General features: G+C 43.5%; 1 protein-coding gene across 4 annotated transcripts in view; it reads left to right on the plus strand.

The window, feature by feature from the left end:
* RFX4 (regulatory factor X4) overlaps positions 1–18477 on the plus strand; it is a 162280-nt gene that overhangs the window by 13363 nt on the left and 130440 nt on the right. The window contains exons 1-2 of one of the 4 annotated variants that reach the window (XM_053226685.1): positions 5993–6149; positions 13095–13181. In XM_053226685.1, coding sequence (XP_053082660.1) covers positions 6080–6149; positions 13095–13181 — 157 coding nt within the window. In that variant the 5' untranslated portion in view covers positions 5993–6079. Of the gene's footprint in view, positions 1–5992; positions 6150–10412; positions 10732–13094; positions 13182–18477 lie in introns of those variants that run through there. The other 3 variants (XM_053226683.1, XM_027070926.2, XM_053226684.1) reach the window with 3 other exon arrangements.

Raw genomic sequence — 18477 nt, forward strand, 5'->3', positions numbered from 1 at the left:
GCACATATTTTCCATCCTCATTTTACGTGTTTGACACTTCTTCGTTTCTCACGATTTTCCCGTGTTGTCATTATCTGCTCTTAGCACAGTGCAAAACATTCACTAGGATATCTTGCACAAGTCAGTGCTCAATAAATGTTTACTTAAGATATTATAGTGTGAAGAACGCTGCCTCTTTTTGCTTGCTTTCTAGGAAACTTGGCTCATGGCTCCATGCAAACAAGTCCTTGATTAACTACAGATGAGGTGACCCTCTTCTGAGCCCCTACTAGGTGCCAGGCATGGTGCTGGTGTTATTAATTCCTTCCCTTCTGCCCTTTCCTCATAGATCTGCAGTTCTGTGCCAGGCTCTAATTGCAGGGAACAGTGGGGTGAATAAGGTACGGTCAGCTCTTAAGGAGCTTATATTATTTGTCCTAATCCTCATAGTAACTTCAGGGGGTAGTTTTTTGTTTGTTTGTTTTAATATATATATATATATATGAAGGAAATTGAGGATCTTGAGGTTAAGTAATTTGTCTGGGGTTGCAGAGCTTGGTCACTTGTAAGGGGAGCAGCAGAATTAGTGTCCGTCTGGCTTCCAAGGCTTTTCACTGTACCAAAACATCTAAGAGTCAAACCGAAGGAATGGTAACAGAAGAGACTAGAGTGTCAGGCTTTGGGGGTGGGCATGATGTAAAAATTATAATAGCTAAGATTTGCATAGTTCTTATCATGCAAACACTCTCTGTGCCTTGTTCACTTAAACCTCATGCAAACTGCGTGAGGTGCTGTTATTCGCACCCCCACTTTGCAGGTTAAAAAAAAAATCCTGAGGCTCAAAGAGGTTGAGTCACTCACCCAAGGTCATACAGCAAGGAAATCAGACTTGAACCTGGCAGTTGAGCTCCACTGTCTGTGTGCTTAACACCTACACTGTCATTAAGACACACGAAGTGCCTCTGACACAGACAGGTACTTGGGAATCACAATGGTTCCAGAACTCACCCTGTGCTGGGCGCTATGCTAAATGCTTTCCACATCTCGCACCATTAAGATGGGGTGGGCAGATTATCATTCTCCACATTTTACACAAGGGGACATGGAGGTTTAGAGACTTTGCCTAAAGCCATTCGACTAGTAAGTGCTAAGGCTGGAATTCAGGCCATTCTCACGTAGCTAGTTACTAAGCCCACATGCTTGCTTTTCCTTCTCCTAGTGACTCGCCAGAAATGATTTGAAAGAGAGAAAAAATATGTACCAAATTGTTCATCAAGACGCTATAAAAATAGGAATATTAGCTCAGGGGAACACTGGGCATCTATCAATGATAGGTATGAGGGCTGTAGCAAAATGAGACAACTCTGCATGATAGAATGTTAAGGGAAAAATGAGGAAGGGTGTGTTCATTCACTGGGGATATAGTTCATACATATGCACATGTGGACATGAGACCAGGCAGCAACACAGATAAAGGACAGATAGTTCACATGTGAGAGGGGTGGGATTGTGGATGAGTATGTCTTTCCTTTCAACACTTAAAAATACAACTTCTACAATAGATGAACACAGGAAAGAAAAAAGCATTTTGCCTAAGAGAAGGATGTTTTGGTGATTCATCTCAAAAGTTCGGGCTAGTTTGAAGTCTGTTTGGGTCCTGCGGTCAGGAGTGCCTGGCTCCTGAGGTTTTGGGGGAAACCTACATCCCCAACAGAGGGTGTGAAAAGAAATGCAGAAGAGGCAAAATACACAAAGAAACTAGAAAAGGCAGTGATGTCAGGGATCAAATACCATCGGATGCTGTGCACAGGGAGCAGCCTTGGCCCCAATAACCTTTTTTTTTTTAACAGACTTTTACACGTTTTAATAAAATTGTAATGATAGAAATAGAAACAAAGTGAAGGCCTGCCGACATTAGGTAGTAGTCGGTATGGTCCCCCATAAACATTGAGGGGAGGTGAAATTTTTACAGCCTGCTTATGCAGTTACACGCATGAATTCTGGCGTTCCCAGGGATGTTTTCAGAGCAGAGATCTGCTTTTACATGGAACCTATCTTCGACAGGAGGTGGCACCGAACACCTTAGCTTTCACTTTTTCTAGGCTCCGGGACTGTTTGTGAGTTGATGATCTGTTGAGCTAACGGCACTGGTATACCTTCGGGGTGTCCTCATTAATTTTCGTATATTGCAAATAATGACCCTTTCGTGAATCTCTTTGACCGCTTCAGAGTTTTATGTTTTGGGTTTTCCTAAAAGTGAGAAAAGGCAGTAACGTTACCTAGTACCTGTTGTGTATTTGGTATTATGTTAGATGCAGCTCAGTACTCACGGTGAGACTTCAAGGCATATATAACTATGAGTATTATAATATAAGTTAATGGTTAGGTGTAACCGCTGACTTGTTTTTCGTCGAATTGTCATACTTTAAGTATATTCTTTCACCTGGGGGCGCTTTTAAGTTCTATTTTTGTTGTTTGTGTCTGAATCGCGACTTCATGTTTTTTGTTTGCTGTTGTATCTTCAGAGCCCAGAATAGTGTCTGATAGTAGTTGCCCAATAAATGATTTCTGAATGACTAACTTAGGAAAGAATAAGTTCATGGTTAGGTTAGAGTCAGGTTCAGATCCCGGCTCAGCTGCTACGATGTTCATGAAGGTGGTGGTGCTCGCGCTGGCGGCCACATTCCAGGATACAACAGGTGGACTCACCTGCATTACACCGTGGTTGAGACCCCAGCTGATGAGGAAGACACACGGGGACAGTGGCCACATGGCCCGGCTGGGAGAGTGAATCTAGTTAGCCAAACAGTAAGCAGAGTGCTTATCTTTTCTCATCCAGGCCTTTCTCTCTGGGCCTTACTTCCCCCATCTATAAAATGGGATAATGATTCCTGTATATGAAGAGGTAAGTGAACAGTTTAGCACAGTGGTACAAAATGGGAACTTAGACAGTGGTGGTTATTGTAACCCTAACAGATAGAGAAACTGGGGCTCAAAAGGTGAAAGTACTTGGTCAGGTTCATAAACTAGTGAGACAGCGAGGCTTAGCAGTCAGGCCTCTCATCCTTTGCTCTGTATTGGGTTCCCCCGGCCCACAGGAAGGGGCTTCCTCAGTGTGGTGATGAGCTCGTTGGTTCAGGCACCGACACTTGCTGGTTTCCAGATCTGTGGGAGAGATTCCCCGGGGTACGAAGCAGGAGCTGGCACAGGCAGCAGGCGCACCTCAGGAGTCTGGAGAGGCAGCTAGAAACAAAAAGAGTGAGTAGTTTGGGCAGATGAGAGAGCACTGAGGCTGTAGGGTGTTAAGGAAGAGCGGTGCTGAATGTAGGAGAAGTAAGGTCGCCTTGTGTCACGGTAGCACGTTAGCCTCTGAGACTTCTTCGTACATCACCATCACCACCTGAGGCTGAATCTTCTGAAGCAGGATTTCGTATTGGAGTGATGTGGAAACTGAGGCATACATACAGTGGGAGTTTGGGGAGGATTATTTTTTAAAGCAATATATTAGAATTGGGAAAGAGATGAAAATACTCAGATTTTTAAGGAAAAGAAGAAAAGTAAAAAGGCAAACTGGTGAGGGTGGTTTTTAGCAAGTACTGTGAGGAGTCAGTGGGGTTATGGGTTGGAATCTCATCCCTGAGGGTCAAGTGTTCAATTGAAAGAGAAAGCGAATCCTGTCCCGATCTTTGCAAAGAGACAGGCCCAGGCCATACGGCGTTGAGCAGACAGTAAGTAGGCTGATGTTTCTGTGTCCGTAGCATCTGAACATCCTGGCCTCTGTATGCAGTCGGCACCAATCAGCTACAGGGACAAAGACAACCCAGAAGGTACATCCTTAGGCCCGGGGTGGGGGGTTAACTGTGCACAAAGCCATTCACACTCATCTTTGTCCTGGTCACACATCTGTGTAAAGCATACCTTCCCCATCTGTATTGCTGTAATTAAATGAGATAATCCATGTAAATAACTATTGCTGGAGTGTACTGCTGATGCTCAAAGACTGGGCTCTGACGTGACGTGGATGAAGACAGTAGGAAGTGTCATTACCGTCACCTCCAACTCAACTCCTCTTTCTTGCTGTGACTGAGGCCCCAGCAGATGAGGAAGAGATGTGGGGACCTAGGGACACTGGGTACATGGATTGGCTAGAGTTGTGAGTACAGTTAGGTAGAAAGAAGGCAGAGTTCCTATCTTTTGTCATCTCACCGCCTCTGTCCTAAGCCTCTCAGACTTAATTACACTCTTGCAGTGGCCTCCACCCAGGGGTGCTGTGAAGTCCGGGTTTGCCTGGGACAGTCCTGATGTATGCTTGTGGTCCTGGCAAAATTATTAATAATGCGGCTTTTCAGTCTCAGAAGTTTGGATGATATGTGATGTGGTTTCCCACTTCCCTTTCTCTCCCCTCTGAGCTTGTGTTTAGCAATGCCAGATGGAGCTACCCATGGAACGGTTTTGCTTATGTCACACTCCACACAAAAACTTTCAGTAAAGAGGTTCCCAGCCACCTATTGAATAAAGTCCAGACTCCTTAACTCAGTCCTAAGTACAGAGGGGGCGGGGCTTTTACGTGCACACTCGCAGTAGCATCTTGCGGAGTGCTAGTCAAACAGGATAGTCTCAACAAGTACACGTTGGCTTAATCCCTGAATGAGCATGGGCATTCAGGCTCAGGTTGCTTGTCAATTTCTTTTCTTTCTCTCTCTCTTTTTTTTAATGTTTCATTTTTCTAAAGTTTATTTTTATTTGAGAGAGAGGGAGAGAGAGAGAGCAAGAGGGGGAGGGACAGAGAGAAAGGGAGACAGAATCCCAAGCAGGCTCCCTACCAGCCAGCAGCTGACGCAGGGCTCAAACTCAGGGACCGTGACATCATGACCTGAGCTGAAATCAAGAGTTGAGGCTTAACCGACTGAGCCACCCAGGCGCCCCTGCTTGTCAATTTTTTGAACGCGTAATTCTTCAGCCAGCTTCAGGGCCTTTGCATGTGATGTTCCTTCTGCCAGGAATACTCCTCCCTCCCTGTTTACCTGGGGGAGTAACATGATGCCTTCTTAATCTTTAGCTGTCAGTTTAATCCTACTTCCTCTGAGAAGCTTCCCTGACTCACAGATTAGACCAGACTCTCCCTTCTCTCTCTCTCTCTCTCTCTCTCTCTCTCTCTCTCTCTTTCTCTCTCTCTCCCTCTGCCCCCGTCCCTTGGCTCTCTTGGGAATTACATGTCTATTATTTAACAGCTGACTCTCACACTAAACTCTAACCTTCCCTGTGACAGATGCTGTCTGGTTTCCTGCTATGCCCCTGTTGTGTAGCACAGTGCCTGGCTCATGGTACTCCACAAATAGTTGAGAAAGCGGTAGTGAGTGGGATGAATGAATGTGCATCCCCTAGTAGGCTACGCTTTCCGAGCCAGTGCGGTTCAGGCCACTTGCTTCTTAGCACATTTGGGATAAGTGTGCAGTTCTTACTATCTCCGGCAAGTGCCTACACGCTTTTGGCCCTTCCTACCTCTGCCTCCATTTCCTGCTGCTCTCACTCATCCTCACGCTCTCCCACATACTGGTTTTCAAGCCCCTTCCTTCTCAGACCTCTGCCCTTGCTCCAACATCACCTCCTCCAGCAGGCCCTCAGTGTCCCGCTACCTAAGACAGCACCCCCATCTCCCATTCAGTAGCTTCATTTTCCTCCTGACACTCATTGTGCCCTGGAGGCACCTTATTTGTTTTTGTCCCATCTCCACCACAGAATACAAGCTCCCTGAGAGCAGGGACCTTGTCTGCGATGTCTGTCACTAGAACCTCAGAGCATGGCAAATGGTTGGTGCTAAAGCAGTATTTGGTGAACGAGGGAAGGAATGAATGAAGGGGCAGGGTGGGATGGCCCCTTGGAGGCAGGGCAGGGGCCCCTTCCTGGAACCCAGTGGCCCCTGGGGCAGGGCCTGTGGTGTTGCCATGGCAACCCACTGACCTGAGGCCCCCCCCCCCCCCCAGCCCCTGGAGAGGCCACACAGCTGCCCACTTCCTGGGCCCAGACTTTCCACGTGTTCCTGTGTGTCACCACTGTGGGGAGCCCAGGACAGAGGGAAAACAGGGCTGAGAGACAGAGAATGATGAAGAGGAAATCACACCCTGGTGCCTGGGGAGACAGGAGCGGGCCTTGTTGGCATGGTTCCACTGGTAATGGCCAGGGCCTCGGGGGGAGGGGAAGGGTGGGGAAGGGAGGGGGGACTAGGGGGTGTGCTGGTACCTCCAGGACCTGGGGCCTGGTCCTCCCTTGGCAGCTGCTAGTGAGTGTGATGTGTCAACTTTTTGATGTAGCATTTCTAAAGCTGTGAGTTCCTAAAATAGGTCCCAGCACAGTGCCCTGAAAGACTGTTGATACAAAGAATATGAATAACGCCTTCTATTAAAACCTGGTGACACTTTCTAAGTCAGGCGGCATTTTCTTCAGGTATTGCATAAGTCAAGAACTCCTTGTTCCCATCTAGTTCCTCAGAAACAAAGCTCGTCGTGTTCACTCCCCCACTGCTTCAAAATGACGGCTGGCTCCCAGCTGCCTGCTGGCTTCTTGGCCTGGTGGGCAAGGCCTTGGCAATCTGCTCCTCACAGACTCTCCCACCTGCCCCCTGCCCCTCCTCCTCCAGTCACCAGTCAGTGGACTCGTCCCCTGTCCCAGAACCCACTTTGGGCTTTTGACCATGACGTGGCCCTCCTGCCCTCTTTGGTCTGGCAGGTGCCTAATCCTTTAAGGACCAGCTGAAATGCCACCTCCTATGTGAAGGCCAAGATGGAAGCTCCCTTCTCTGTGATTCCATTGCGCCTTATTAGAATAAGAGACCTGCCCCTGGTTACTGCTGGCTCCTCGAGGCAGTGTGTCCCAGTGAGAGCAAGCCAGCCTCAGAGGCAGACAGACCTGACCCAGCTCGGCCACCACCTCACTGGCTGGCTTTACCCACCTTCTCTGAGACTCTGTTCCTCCTCAGGGATTGGAATTTGTCGAGTCTCTGCTTCAGGGTTGCCGTGGGGAGTAGAGAGGAGGCATGTGAAGCAGGGGGACTGATGTGGGGGAAATGCCCGACATAAATGCTGAACATTGCATTACTGTCTGTCCTCATTACTCGGCGTGAGCTCCTGGTGGACGGAGACCATGCTTTCCTCACCTTCCCATGGCCCACAAAGCCAACCATGCGAAGTGCTTCACCTGTAGTATTTCAGTTAATCTTTGGAAACTTGGAAGGTAGGGCTTTTTGGAAAGCTCAGGAATCATTCCGATGTTACATAGCTAGGAAGTGGCAAGGCTGGGATTTGAAATCCAGTTGTCGTAACTGTGAACTCCACACTCTTCCCAGCCTGCTTCTGTCCTCTCTTTCATCTGGTACTGTCTCTCCCTTGGTCACTCTGTCAACCACTGGGCCTTCTTGCCGTCCCTTGTCCCATGATCATGGGTCACCCATGATCTCCCCTCAGGGACTTGGCCTCTGTGGTCCCCTCCCTGTGAGCCTCCCTCACTGTACTCAGTCTGTGCTCAAATGCTGCTGCTTCTCAGAGGCCTTCCTGGGATGAGGGTGCTTTCCTTCATCCTGTTCTCTCATCCTACTTTACTTCATCACAACCCATCACCACCAGCTGTGAGCCTGACACTGTGCCAGGCTCTGGGGGACTAAGCATGGAAAAGACAGACATGGTTGTTAGAACTTATATTTTTAAGGTAGGGAAAATAAAGAATAAAACAAGAATACATAAACAAGATATTCTCAGGTCCAGAGACCTTGGTCCACCAGCGATATCTTGCTGTGATATATTGGCTCCCTGTTAAAATGTATTTGTCATCTTCTGTTACAACTTTACCTGAAGGCACTTGATAATTATTTGCAAAATGAATGAATGGGTGGATGGATAGCCTAAGCTAGAGTGACTTGTCTGTGCCCAGTATGAATTAGCAAGTAGAATAAGCATAGGCCTTGAGTCTGAAGATCTGGGTTTGAATTCTGACTTTGATCCCTCTGACTGTGTGTGACCTCAGCCAAACCACTGTCCTGGTCTGGACTCCAGTTTCCTGATGTGTAAAGGGGGGTGAATTTCTGTCTCATAAGGTGGACTGTGAAGTTCAGATCGGTTTCTCATGTCAGTGCACTCTGTAAACTTCAAGGATTACCTGGCTTTGGACTACCATCTTGCCCAGTTTCTCCTGCCAGACCAATATTGCTCTGAGCCTGGGGCGTGCTGGGTCCCTGATGCAGATACTTCGTAGTTGTTCTTTGCTACTGCAAACGGAACCAAACCTTCTATGAAATCCAGTCTAAAGTTGGGAGTCATGAAGATATGCCTTTAAGGAGTGCGGGGTAAACTCCTTGGAAAGTGAAAATCCACAAGTCCTGATTGGCATCCTCCTTCCTGCCCGTGATCCCAGATGAGTCAGATGTAGTGATGCTTCTCAGCCCAGGAGCCGACACTCACAGCCGTCAGTACATCCTGTTGGGAACTTAGAGCAAGTTTGGTTCTTACTAAAAGATCAGATGATTTTTGTGGATCAAGAAAGAGGCAGTTGGGAGCAGGGAGATTAGCCAAGTGTGAACGGAGCTCTCCTCCTGTGTCCCAGGACCCAGTGCCCGTACAGCAGTGTGATCACAGTCTGCCTTGGGTTAGCACCTCTGCTTCAAGCCTCAGTTTTCATGTCTATAAACAGAGATATTAATACATACCACATACTGTTGTTCTGAGATCCCTTTAATTTAAACCACGTATGTGAAAATGCCTTGCAGAAGACCTGGCGTACAGTAGGAACTTAATGTTATTTTTCAAAAAAAAAAAAAGCAAGGCATTCAATGACACATATTATTGGGCAGTATCTACAGGGACGGTCACAGTGCCAGCCTCTGGGTACAAGGTGGGCAGAAAGGCCAGGGTCCTTGCACTCATGAGTTTGGGGAGTAGCATCTGCCTCGCTTTCTAGATGGCAGCTGCAGGGCAGAAGCCAGTCTTCATGTCTGTTTCACTCACAGCTTTTTATTGTAGCTTTTTCTATCTAGAAGGCACAACACAGACATTGGGTGAAAATTGCTTTCTGTATTTGGAAGATCACCTTTGATGTGTTGTACTATTTCATGCCTTATGTGGTAGAAAAAAAAATTAGGAAATTCTATAGATAGTGGATGTGTCTGCTTATAAGCTGTGCATTCTTTGATGTCATGTGTGTCAATAATGTAACATTTATTGAGACCATCCTATAGGAAAAACTTCATACCAGGTGAAGTGAGAGTCAAAAGAAATAGAGTAACATGGACTTCACTCTTAAGATATTTAGGACCTAAACAGAAGGGCCTGTTGTGTATAACAAAGGCTGGCAAAGAAATATGTGAATGACTTCAGCAAAAATTGTAATATGTAAGTAGGACGTTAGCAGAAGTTCGAATGCAAGGCAGACTGTGATCAGTGATACAGTATTGGCACCGGGTGCTAGAGCCTGTGTGGAATGTAGGAGCGGGGAGCTCAGCCCACACTGGGAGAGAGCTTACTGGTTACGGACTAAGTCTGAATGCGGATCTGCCTCTTACTAGCTGGGTGACTTTGGACAAGTCACCTAATGTCACTGAACCTTAATTTTCTTAATACCATCTACCTCAAGGTTGTTATGAGGATTAAGTATGATGGTATACATGCATAATGCTTAGCCCATAAAGACCCAAGGTATGGTAGCCTTTATTATTATTTTTAAATCACATAATCTACAAATAAATTAGATGAACAATGCACCTTATTAAAAATTCAGTATACCTGTCATTCTGGTTGAGTAACTCTTGATCTTTGCAAGACCAAAATACACTGTTAGTAGTTTTAAAGTATATACATTTTACTTCGTATTACCTCTTTTTACCTAAAAAGAAGCCTTCCAATCATATGGAGCAGCCTGACTTAGGGGACATGAGTTAGAGATGCTGCTGCTGAGAGCCCCATTTGGGAAGAGGACAAAGGTCAAAGAGCACCTGTGGATCCAAGGCCTGTTTAGATGTCTCACTTTCATATGTGCAGTCTGGAATGTAAGACCTTTGAATGCTCTGAAAACTCCACATGTCCAGAGCAGCAGAGGTGATGGTTCCACCATATTATCTTTGGCACTGCTCAGACCATGGTCTGGACCCTCAGAGTTCATCCTGGATGGCACATGTTCAAACAGATATTGATTAACTAGAAGACAGCCAGATGCAGGTGAACTGGATGGCAAAGATGTGGGAACAATTCCTTCTGAGCAAGAGCCAAAACAAGTGAGGTACTTTGACCAGAAAAATGGAGCCATGGTGGCTATCTGCTCATATCTGCCATGTGCAGGACAGACCACACTTACTCTGTGTTGCCCTGGGGAGAAGGACAGGGTAGCAGAGTGGCCACAGGCACAAGTGACGATGTCAGACCTGAGAAGGAGCAGGGGGTGGAGGAAAGGGTTATTTGGTGACATTTATTCTGTTTCTTTCCTGGTGCTTCCGGCCCTCTCTCTCTCCTCATAACCCTGCTTTCATCTCTCTCCAGTGTTGGGCAACATGGGGTAGAGGCACATCATCTGGAAAGTTCTTCCTCGACTTGGGCTCTTGTGGGCTGGTGTTGCACTGTCTTGGCCCTTGGTGTTCAGAGCCAGCTCCCCTCCGGAATGTTACCATGAATTCTTCAGAGACTGTCACACCAACCACTGGGGGTTCTCACCTGCAGGAATAGGCCCTTCCGAGGACTCCAAATTTAACAGGCCTCATCTGGTGCAGGCAAATGAGTGAGAGGTGTTTCTCTTAGTTTCCTGTGTCTGCTGAAAAGAGTGTGTGTATTTGTGTGTGCAAGTGTGCATGTGCGAGCGTGTGCATGCCCACACGCATATGAGAGTAACTAGATGTGAATATCTCACTAGGAAGACCAGGGCTGGTCCAGAACAATAGCAATTGCTTTTGGTGGTGTGGTTTGGCGGAGGAAGGGGCTGCAGATTTCAGTAGCTGCCATCCAAAAGCAGCCACGGCTGTTGCCAAGGAAATTGTGCCAGAACTCCAAGGGATTAGAAGATCCGAGTGGAGATATTCTGGAGACTCCTGAAAAGAATTCTGGAGATTTGTATGCAGATGCATCTTTGGAGGCGACGTGATGACAAACACCCCACCTTGCGCCGTCCCAGCTTTGAAAACATCACAAGCCATTTGTTTCTACGTTGCGCGGCTGATGTCTGGAAGGGGCGGTGTTTTCATGTTTTGAATTTCTCTGTTGCTCAGTGTTTCCTCAGAAATACCAGATTTCCATTTCCTGTGAACAAGCTGGCTCCTGTTCCTCCCCTTGGATATTTCCCCTTACTTATTTACCATTTAGGGAGCAGCTTTTAAAAGAGCAGTTTGTTGGGATATAAAACAAAAAACCCAACATGTCTCCCTGCGTCCCCCCCCCCCCCCCATAGCTCACTCGTCAGCATCAGCATGGCTTCTTTTGAGAATATGTTTCCCAAGATGTTAACTAATGATCTTGGCCTTGGCCTTTTGAGCTACGTGGAGTCACATTACTTAATCTAAACTTCAGTTGCTTTCTAGGAAAAAAATGGGAGTGAAAATCTTTTCTTCTGGAAGTTGTTGCCCGACTTCAACAGGATAACATATGTAAAGGGCCTGGCATATTAGAACAGGTGTTCAGTAAATGCCAGCTCCTATATTATAAAGCCGGCAATGGGAGACTGCACTGTTCAGAAGCACATGGCCATAGGTCTAGTCAGCTCTGCTCTAACACCACATATGCATTCCTAAAACTCCTAACTGAGCTTGGTGCCCTGCAAAACTGCACAATAAAAACCACAGCGTTGATTAGAAAAATAAACTAGGGGCATAACACTCAAAACCTTTGTCAGTGACACATTTAAAAAATTGGAACGTAATGAAGACGATAGCACAGTTTTGCACATGTTAATGGTTAAGAGGTACACAAATACAATGAATATGACACTTCACCTTGGAAAAGCCCTGAAAGCCTTGAAAGCCCCAAAAGCCCTGCTTTTGGAAGCAGATGTCAGAAAGGCTGCAGCTTGTGAGCTACTATGAAGTGATAAAACATGGGTTACCCAGGCAGGTGTGGCTCATAACACATGTGGTGAACTAAAGTAACTGGTAGATGGCCGAGGTGTGAGCACGTGTGGATTCTGCATATTCCTGTGGGCTTCAGTGCAGCTATGTGTGCTTTTCTGCATTCCCCTGATGCTTCCTAGGCAAGAAATTGAGCATAAGCAAGCACGAAGTTTGCTCTCTGCTCAAATCATTCCCCAATGTATTACTTGCACTGGAACACATTCTTATTTTCAAAACAAGCATTCTAGCAGAACTGACTGTACTTAGCTGATGTTGAATGAATGAATGCATGCATGCATGTAGCTGGTCCAGACAATGGAATAAGCATTACGCCACAGTGTGGAAAGTACTTTTGTAGACTTTGGAATTGGATTAAAAGAACGTAGTCTTTTGAATTTTAAAAGTCCTACATATCTATTGTAGAGTTTTTAATATGTCCTCCCGCAGTGGCTTTTCGGCCTGTGCTTGGAAGTGCCCCTTCGGGGGTCCCCGGGCAAAGGGTAGTGAGCTATAAGGTTCCCTGCCCTCTTTCTCCACTTCAACCAGAGCCCTCAGGGTTTTATCTGCTTTCCTTTTTGTTTTTGTTTAAATAAAGGGTTCTGCTGCTAACTTACCATCTGCAAACCACCACCAGTCATTTAGTTGACCAAACTTTGTTTTACAAACAACTTCTCAGGAACGTATCTTCTTTGCAAAGACAGATAATTCTCAATTGGTACTGTTGGGCTGTGAATACTCCAGAAGTAGTAGAATCTGACCAGGAAATACTCAAGTGGGCTTCAATCACCATTTTGTCTCCAACTACTCCGCAAAGGCTCATCAGCAATGGTGGCTGCTGTGGGGCTTCATGGAAAGTCAAATTCCAGTCGGGGCCAGTCTCAGATGAAAGCTGATGGGCAATTGAATCTAATGTGTTTATGATGTTCTTGTCTCTTCACAAACACCAACAGCATTTCTGCAATTCTGTGATTTTCTTTCCTCTTTCTCTCTTTCTTTCTGTTTTTGTTTCTTTTTTTGTTTTTTGTTTTTTGTTTTTTTTTTTTAGAGAGCTGGATTGAAAGATGTCTCAATGAAAGTGAAAACAAACGTTATTCCAGCCACACATCTCTGGGGAATGTTTCTAATGATGAAAGTAAGTGCTTGAAACTCATTCTTCCACAATGTCCTAGACATGGCCAGTGTCCTCGTGGGAGGGATAGTGCTTCTTAAATGCTAGGCTGGGGCATGTCACCTGGAACAAGAGACTCTGAAGCCATTTATGGAATACGTTAGGCCCTCCCTGGTATATTCTGTGGTGGGGAGTGTAATGTAGTCAGGTAGCCACAGAAATGGGGACACAGCAGACACTTGCTGTTTACATGTTCATATTGTCTAAGTCCTCAGAGAGACCCGATTACAGTGATGCCCCATTTGGGCAAATGTGGACCCTGGATGGGAAATGGGAAAGGCCATTCTCGGTGTCACTGTAGATGTGGGATTAAAGTAGGGTGTCATGGCACCGTTGTTTCAGAGTCATGAATGCCCTTGCTCTTTGAAAGTACAGATTTTTCCGGGGTCTTGGACTAGAGAATTGCAGTTAATGGGCAGATATAAACTGCTGTGTTTACACCTTTCCTTGGGTTATGTTAGATTGGGTCTTCTGGGTGCCTCATATTAAGAGAGAAGACTAAGTGGGACTTGTATTTGCTCCCTAAACACTAAAAAAGGGGACAGCTCATTGTAAATGTAATTCCCAGCAGGGACAGGTGTCCTTCTCCCTTGGCTGGTAACGTGCATCTCCTTAGTGCAGGTTTCTCAAAGCATGGCCAGGGACACCTGCTCCATAAGCCCCAATGGTGCTTGCTAGATACTCTGAACAGCCTTCTTCTGGAGTCCCTTCCAATATTAGCATTCTGTCATCACGATTTTGCTTCATTTTATAAAGCTGAGATAAATTGAACATAAAATACATAAATCTTATGTGAATGGTCTGATGAATATCCTTTTGCCCCCATTTTGTCTCTACCTATGTAACCATCAACCAGAAAAGAGATAGAACATTTATAGCACCCTGGGAAGTTCCTTCATGTTTCATCCCTATGAATAAGTACTGTCCTGAATTTTATCACTATGGTTTGCTTTTGCCTGTTTCTGAAACATTATATAAATGGACTTACAGAGTCTGCATTCTTTTGTCTGTGGCTCTTTTCACTCAATGTCTGTGTCATGTAGCCATGCTGGTGTATGTAGTACTTTTTCATTGTCATATAGTATTCCATTGTATGCATATACCACGGTTTACACATCCATTTAAATGTTGATGGTATTTAAATTGTCTCTTTTTTTTAATTCTTAACATCTCTGAGCATTCTTTGTTTTACTGTGCTAATATATGTGTAACGTAAAATTGACCATTTTAACCATTTTAAACGTACACTTGGTGGCATTAAGTACATTCACCTTGTGCAGCCATTGCTGCCATCCATCTCCAAAACCTTTTTCATCTTCCCAAACTGAAGCTTTAACAATAACTCCCCATTCCTTCTCCCTCCAGTCCCTGGCAATTATTATTCTACTTTCTGATTCTATGCATTTGACTATATAAAATAGAGGGACGCCTGGGTGGCTCAGTCAGGTAAGCGTCCAACTTTGGCTCATGATCTCACTGTTCCTGAGTTTGAGTCCCGCGTTGGGCTCTGTGCTCACAGCTCAGAGCCTGGAACCTGCTTGAGATTCTGTCTCCCTCTCTTTCTGCCCCTACCTTGCCTGCAGTCTCTCTATCTCTCAAAAAGAAATAAACATTTAAAAAAATTAAAAAATAGAATCACATAGTATTTGTTCTTATGTAACTGGCTTATTTCACTTATTTCAGGCTTCATCCATACTGCAGCATGTATCAGGAGTTTCCTTCCTTTTTAAAGGCTGGATAACATTCCATTTTATGTATATTCCCCGTTTGGTTTATCCATTCATCCATTGATAGACATTTGGGTTGTTTCCACTTTTTGGCTATTGCAAATGATACTGCTATGAACATGGATGTACAAATGTCTGTTCAAGTTCCTGCTTTCTGTCTTTTGAGTATATACCCAGGAGTGGAATTGCTGGACATATGGTAATTCTATTTTTAATATCTTGAGTTATCACCATACTGCTTTCCCCAGCAGCTGCACCATTTTGTATTACTGTTAGAAATGCATAAACATTCCAGTGTTTCCACATTCTTGCCAATACTTGTGATTTTCTGTGTTTTTTTAAAATAATCATACTAATGCATGCAAAATGGCATCTCATGATTTTGATTTGTATTTTATTTCCCTAGTGATTAGTGATGTTGAGCATCTTTTCATTTACTTATTAATCATTTGTATATTGTCTTTGGAGAAATGTCTGTTCAGTCTTTTATCCATTTTTTATTTGAATTGTTTTTTTCTTGTTACTGAATTGTTGGAGTCCTTTATATATTTTTCATATTAACCCCTTATCAGATATGTGATTTACAAATATTTTCTTCCATTCCATGGGTTGCCTTTTACTCTGTTACCTGTGTAACATTGATGCACAAAAGTTTTTAATTTTGATGTAGCCTAGCTTATCCAATTTTCTTTTGTTGTCTGTACTGTTGGTGTCAGACCCAAGAAATCATTGCCAAATCCAACACCAGGAAGATTTTCCTGTATGAGAGTTGTATAGTTTTATCTCTTATGTTTAGGTCTTTGATCTTCTTTGAGTTAATTTTTTATATGGCATAAGGTAAGAGTCCAAATTCTTTTTTTTTTTTTTTTTGCATATGGATATCTAGTTTTCCCACCACCATTTGTTGAAAACTGTACTTCATTAAGTGGTCTTGACATCTTTGCTAAAAATCATTTAACCATGTATGTGAGGGTCTATTCCTAGTCTCTCGATTCTATTCTATTCTATTCTATTCTATTCTATTCTATTCTATTCTATTCTATTGGTCTGTATGCCTATCTTTATGCCAACACCACACTATTTTGAAACCATAGCTTTGTATTAAGTTGCGTGTGTGTGTGTGTGTGTGTGTGTGTGTGTATGTGTGTGTGATCTTCTTGTCTAATTGCTCTGACTAGGCCTTCCAGGACTGTGTTAAATAAAAGTGGCAAAAGTAAGCATCTTTGTTTGTTCCTGATCTTAGAGGAAAAGTTTTCAGGCTTTCACCATTGAGTATGATGTTCACCATGAATTAATTGTTCATATAGGCTTTTAGTGTGTTGAAATAGCTTTCTTCTATTCCTATTATTGTTGAGTGTTTTTATCATGATAGGGTGTTAAATTCTGCCAAATGCTTGTTTTGCATCCATTGAGATGATCTTGTGGCTATCCTGTTAGTACAGTGTACTCCACTGATTGATTTTTCTATGTTGAACCATCCTTGCATTCTAGGAAGAAAAAACTGCAGCTGGTCATGGTGTACAATGCTTTAACACACTGTTGAATTCTGTTTGCTAGTATTTTGTTGAGGGTTTTTGCATTAATATTCATGAGGGCTGTGGATCCAAAGTTTTCTTTTCTTGTAGTGTCTTTGCCTGGCCTTGGTATGAGGGTAATGCAGGCCTCATAGAATGAGTTTGGAAGTGTTCCCTCCTCTTCCATTTTTTGGGAGAGCTTGAGAAGGACTGATAAACATTCTTGCAGATATCCTCTTTTGTGATCTGTCTGTTCACATCGTTTGCCTGTTGGTTTCTTTTTAAGTTGTGCTGTTTGTCTTTTCCTTAATGATTTGTAAGAGTTGTTTTTATATTCTTAGTAGGAGATGTTTGTCAAAAGTATTGCAAACATCTCTCAGTTTGTAGTCTGCCTTTCTTTCTCTTAGTGGTATCTTTTGGTGAACAGAAGTTCTTTGTTCGAATAACATCCAGTTTGTCAGTCTTTCTTTTGTTGTTAGTGCTTTTTGTTTTGTATTAAGAAATCTTTGCCTACCCCTGGGTCATTAAGATATTTTTCATGTTATCAATTTTTAATAAAATAGATCTTTTCAAAGATCCAACTTTTAGCCTTGTTTTTCTCAACTGACATCTTTTTTCTATTTCTTTTATTTCTGCTTCTCTCCTGTATATCGTTTTTCTTCCTTCTATTTTCTTTGAGTTTAATGTTTTGTCTTTTTCTAGCTTTTGAGACAGACTCTTAGATCATTGATTTCAATCTTTTCTGAGATAGGCACTTAAAGTTACAAATTTTCCTCTAAGCACTGCTTAAGCGCATCCCATAATTTTTCATACTTCCATTATCATTCATTTAAACTCATGTTCTCATATTTATTGTGATTTCTTCTTTTTACTCTTGGTTTATTTAGAAATCTATTGCTTAATTTTCTAAACATTGGCTATTTCCTAGTTATCTTTCTGTTATTGGTGTCTGTTGTAATTCCACTGTGGTCAGAGAACATATTCTGCCCAATTTCAATATTTGAAATTGTCAAGACTTGCTTTTTGTCCTGACAGATGGTTTATTTTGGCAAATGTCCACGTATACTCATAAAGAATGTGTATTCAAGATATGGATGAAGTCAGATCAAGTTGTTAATGGTATATCTTTTTTTAATCTTCCTATTTCCAACCTTTATGAATTCAATATTAAGGTTTTTAATATGTGTTTGAAAAAATCCCATATGATAATCTATATCTAAATTGGAATATTTAGATCATTTAATGTAACGCACTTAAGTTAAATTACACTTTTGGGCTTAAATCAACAAATGTGGTATTTAATTTTGATTTGTCACATCTGTCTTTATTTTTTTGTGCCTTTTTTGAGAGGGATGGTGCAGTTTAAAATTTTTTCTTTGATGTTTTCCTCTGCTGACTTTCCAATGACATAGTCTTTACTAGTGGCTATCTTTGGGGTTACGACATGCACCCCTCCTCTCAGGTCTGCCTCACGTCACTCCTCCAGCTTCAAGCCCAGTGCACAAACACACACACACACTTGAACCCCATTTACTTCTCTCCCGCCCTCTGTACTGTTGCCTTAATGTATTTTACTTCTACGTTTTAAGCCCCATAAGACATTGCTACTGTTGTTTTAAATAGTCAATATTTATTTTTATTTATTCACATATTGACCCTTTCCAGGGCTCTTGATTCCTATCAGAAAGTCTGTGCTTCCACCGGGGATCATTTTTACCTCAAGCCAAAAAAACTCCTTTCATATTTTGGGTAGTGCAGTATAGTGTAGTATAGAGCATGAAAAATATCTTTATTTCACCTGTGTTTTTAAACGTTTTTTTAAAATGTTTATTCATTTTTGAGAGACAGAGAGAGACAGAGTGTGAGTGGGAGAGGGGCAAAGAGAGGGGCAGACACAGAATGTGAAGCGGGCTTCAGGTTCTGAGCTGTCAGCTCAGAGCCCAATGCAGGGCTCAAACCCACGAACCATGAGATCATGACCTGAGCCAAAGTCAGACACTTAATTGACTGAGCCACCCA

This window comes from Acinonyx jubatus, chromosome B4 (assembly GCF_027475565.1).
Source record: "Acinonyx jubatus isolate Ajub_Pintada_27869175 chromosome B4, VMU_Ajub_asm_v1.0, whole genome shotgun sequence".
Lineage (NCBI taxonomy): Eukaryota > Metazoa > Chordata > Mammalia > Carnivora > Felidae > Acinonyx > Acinonyx jubatus.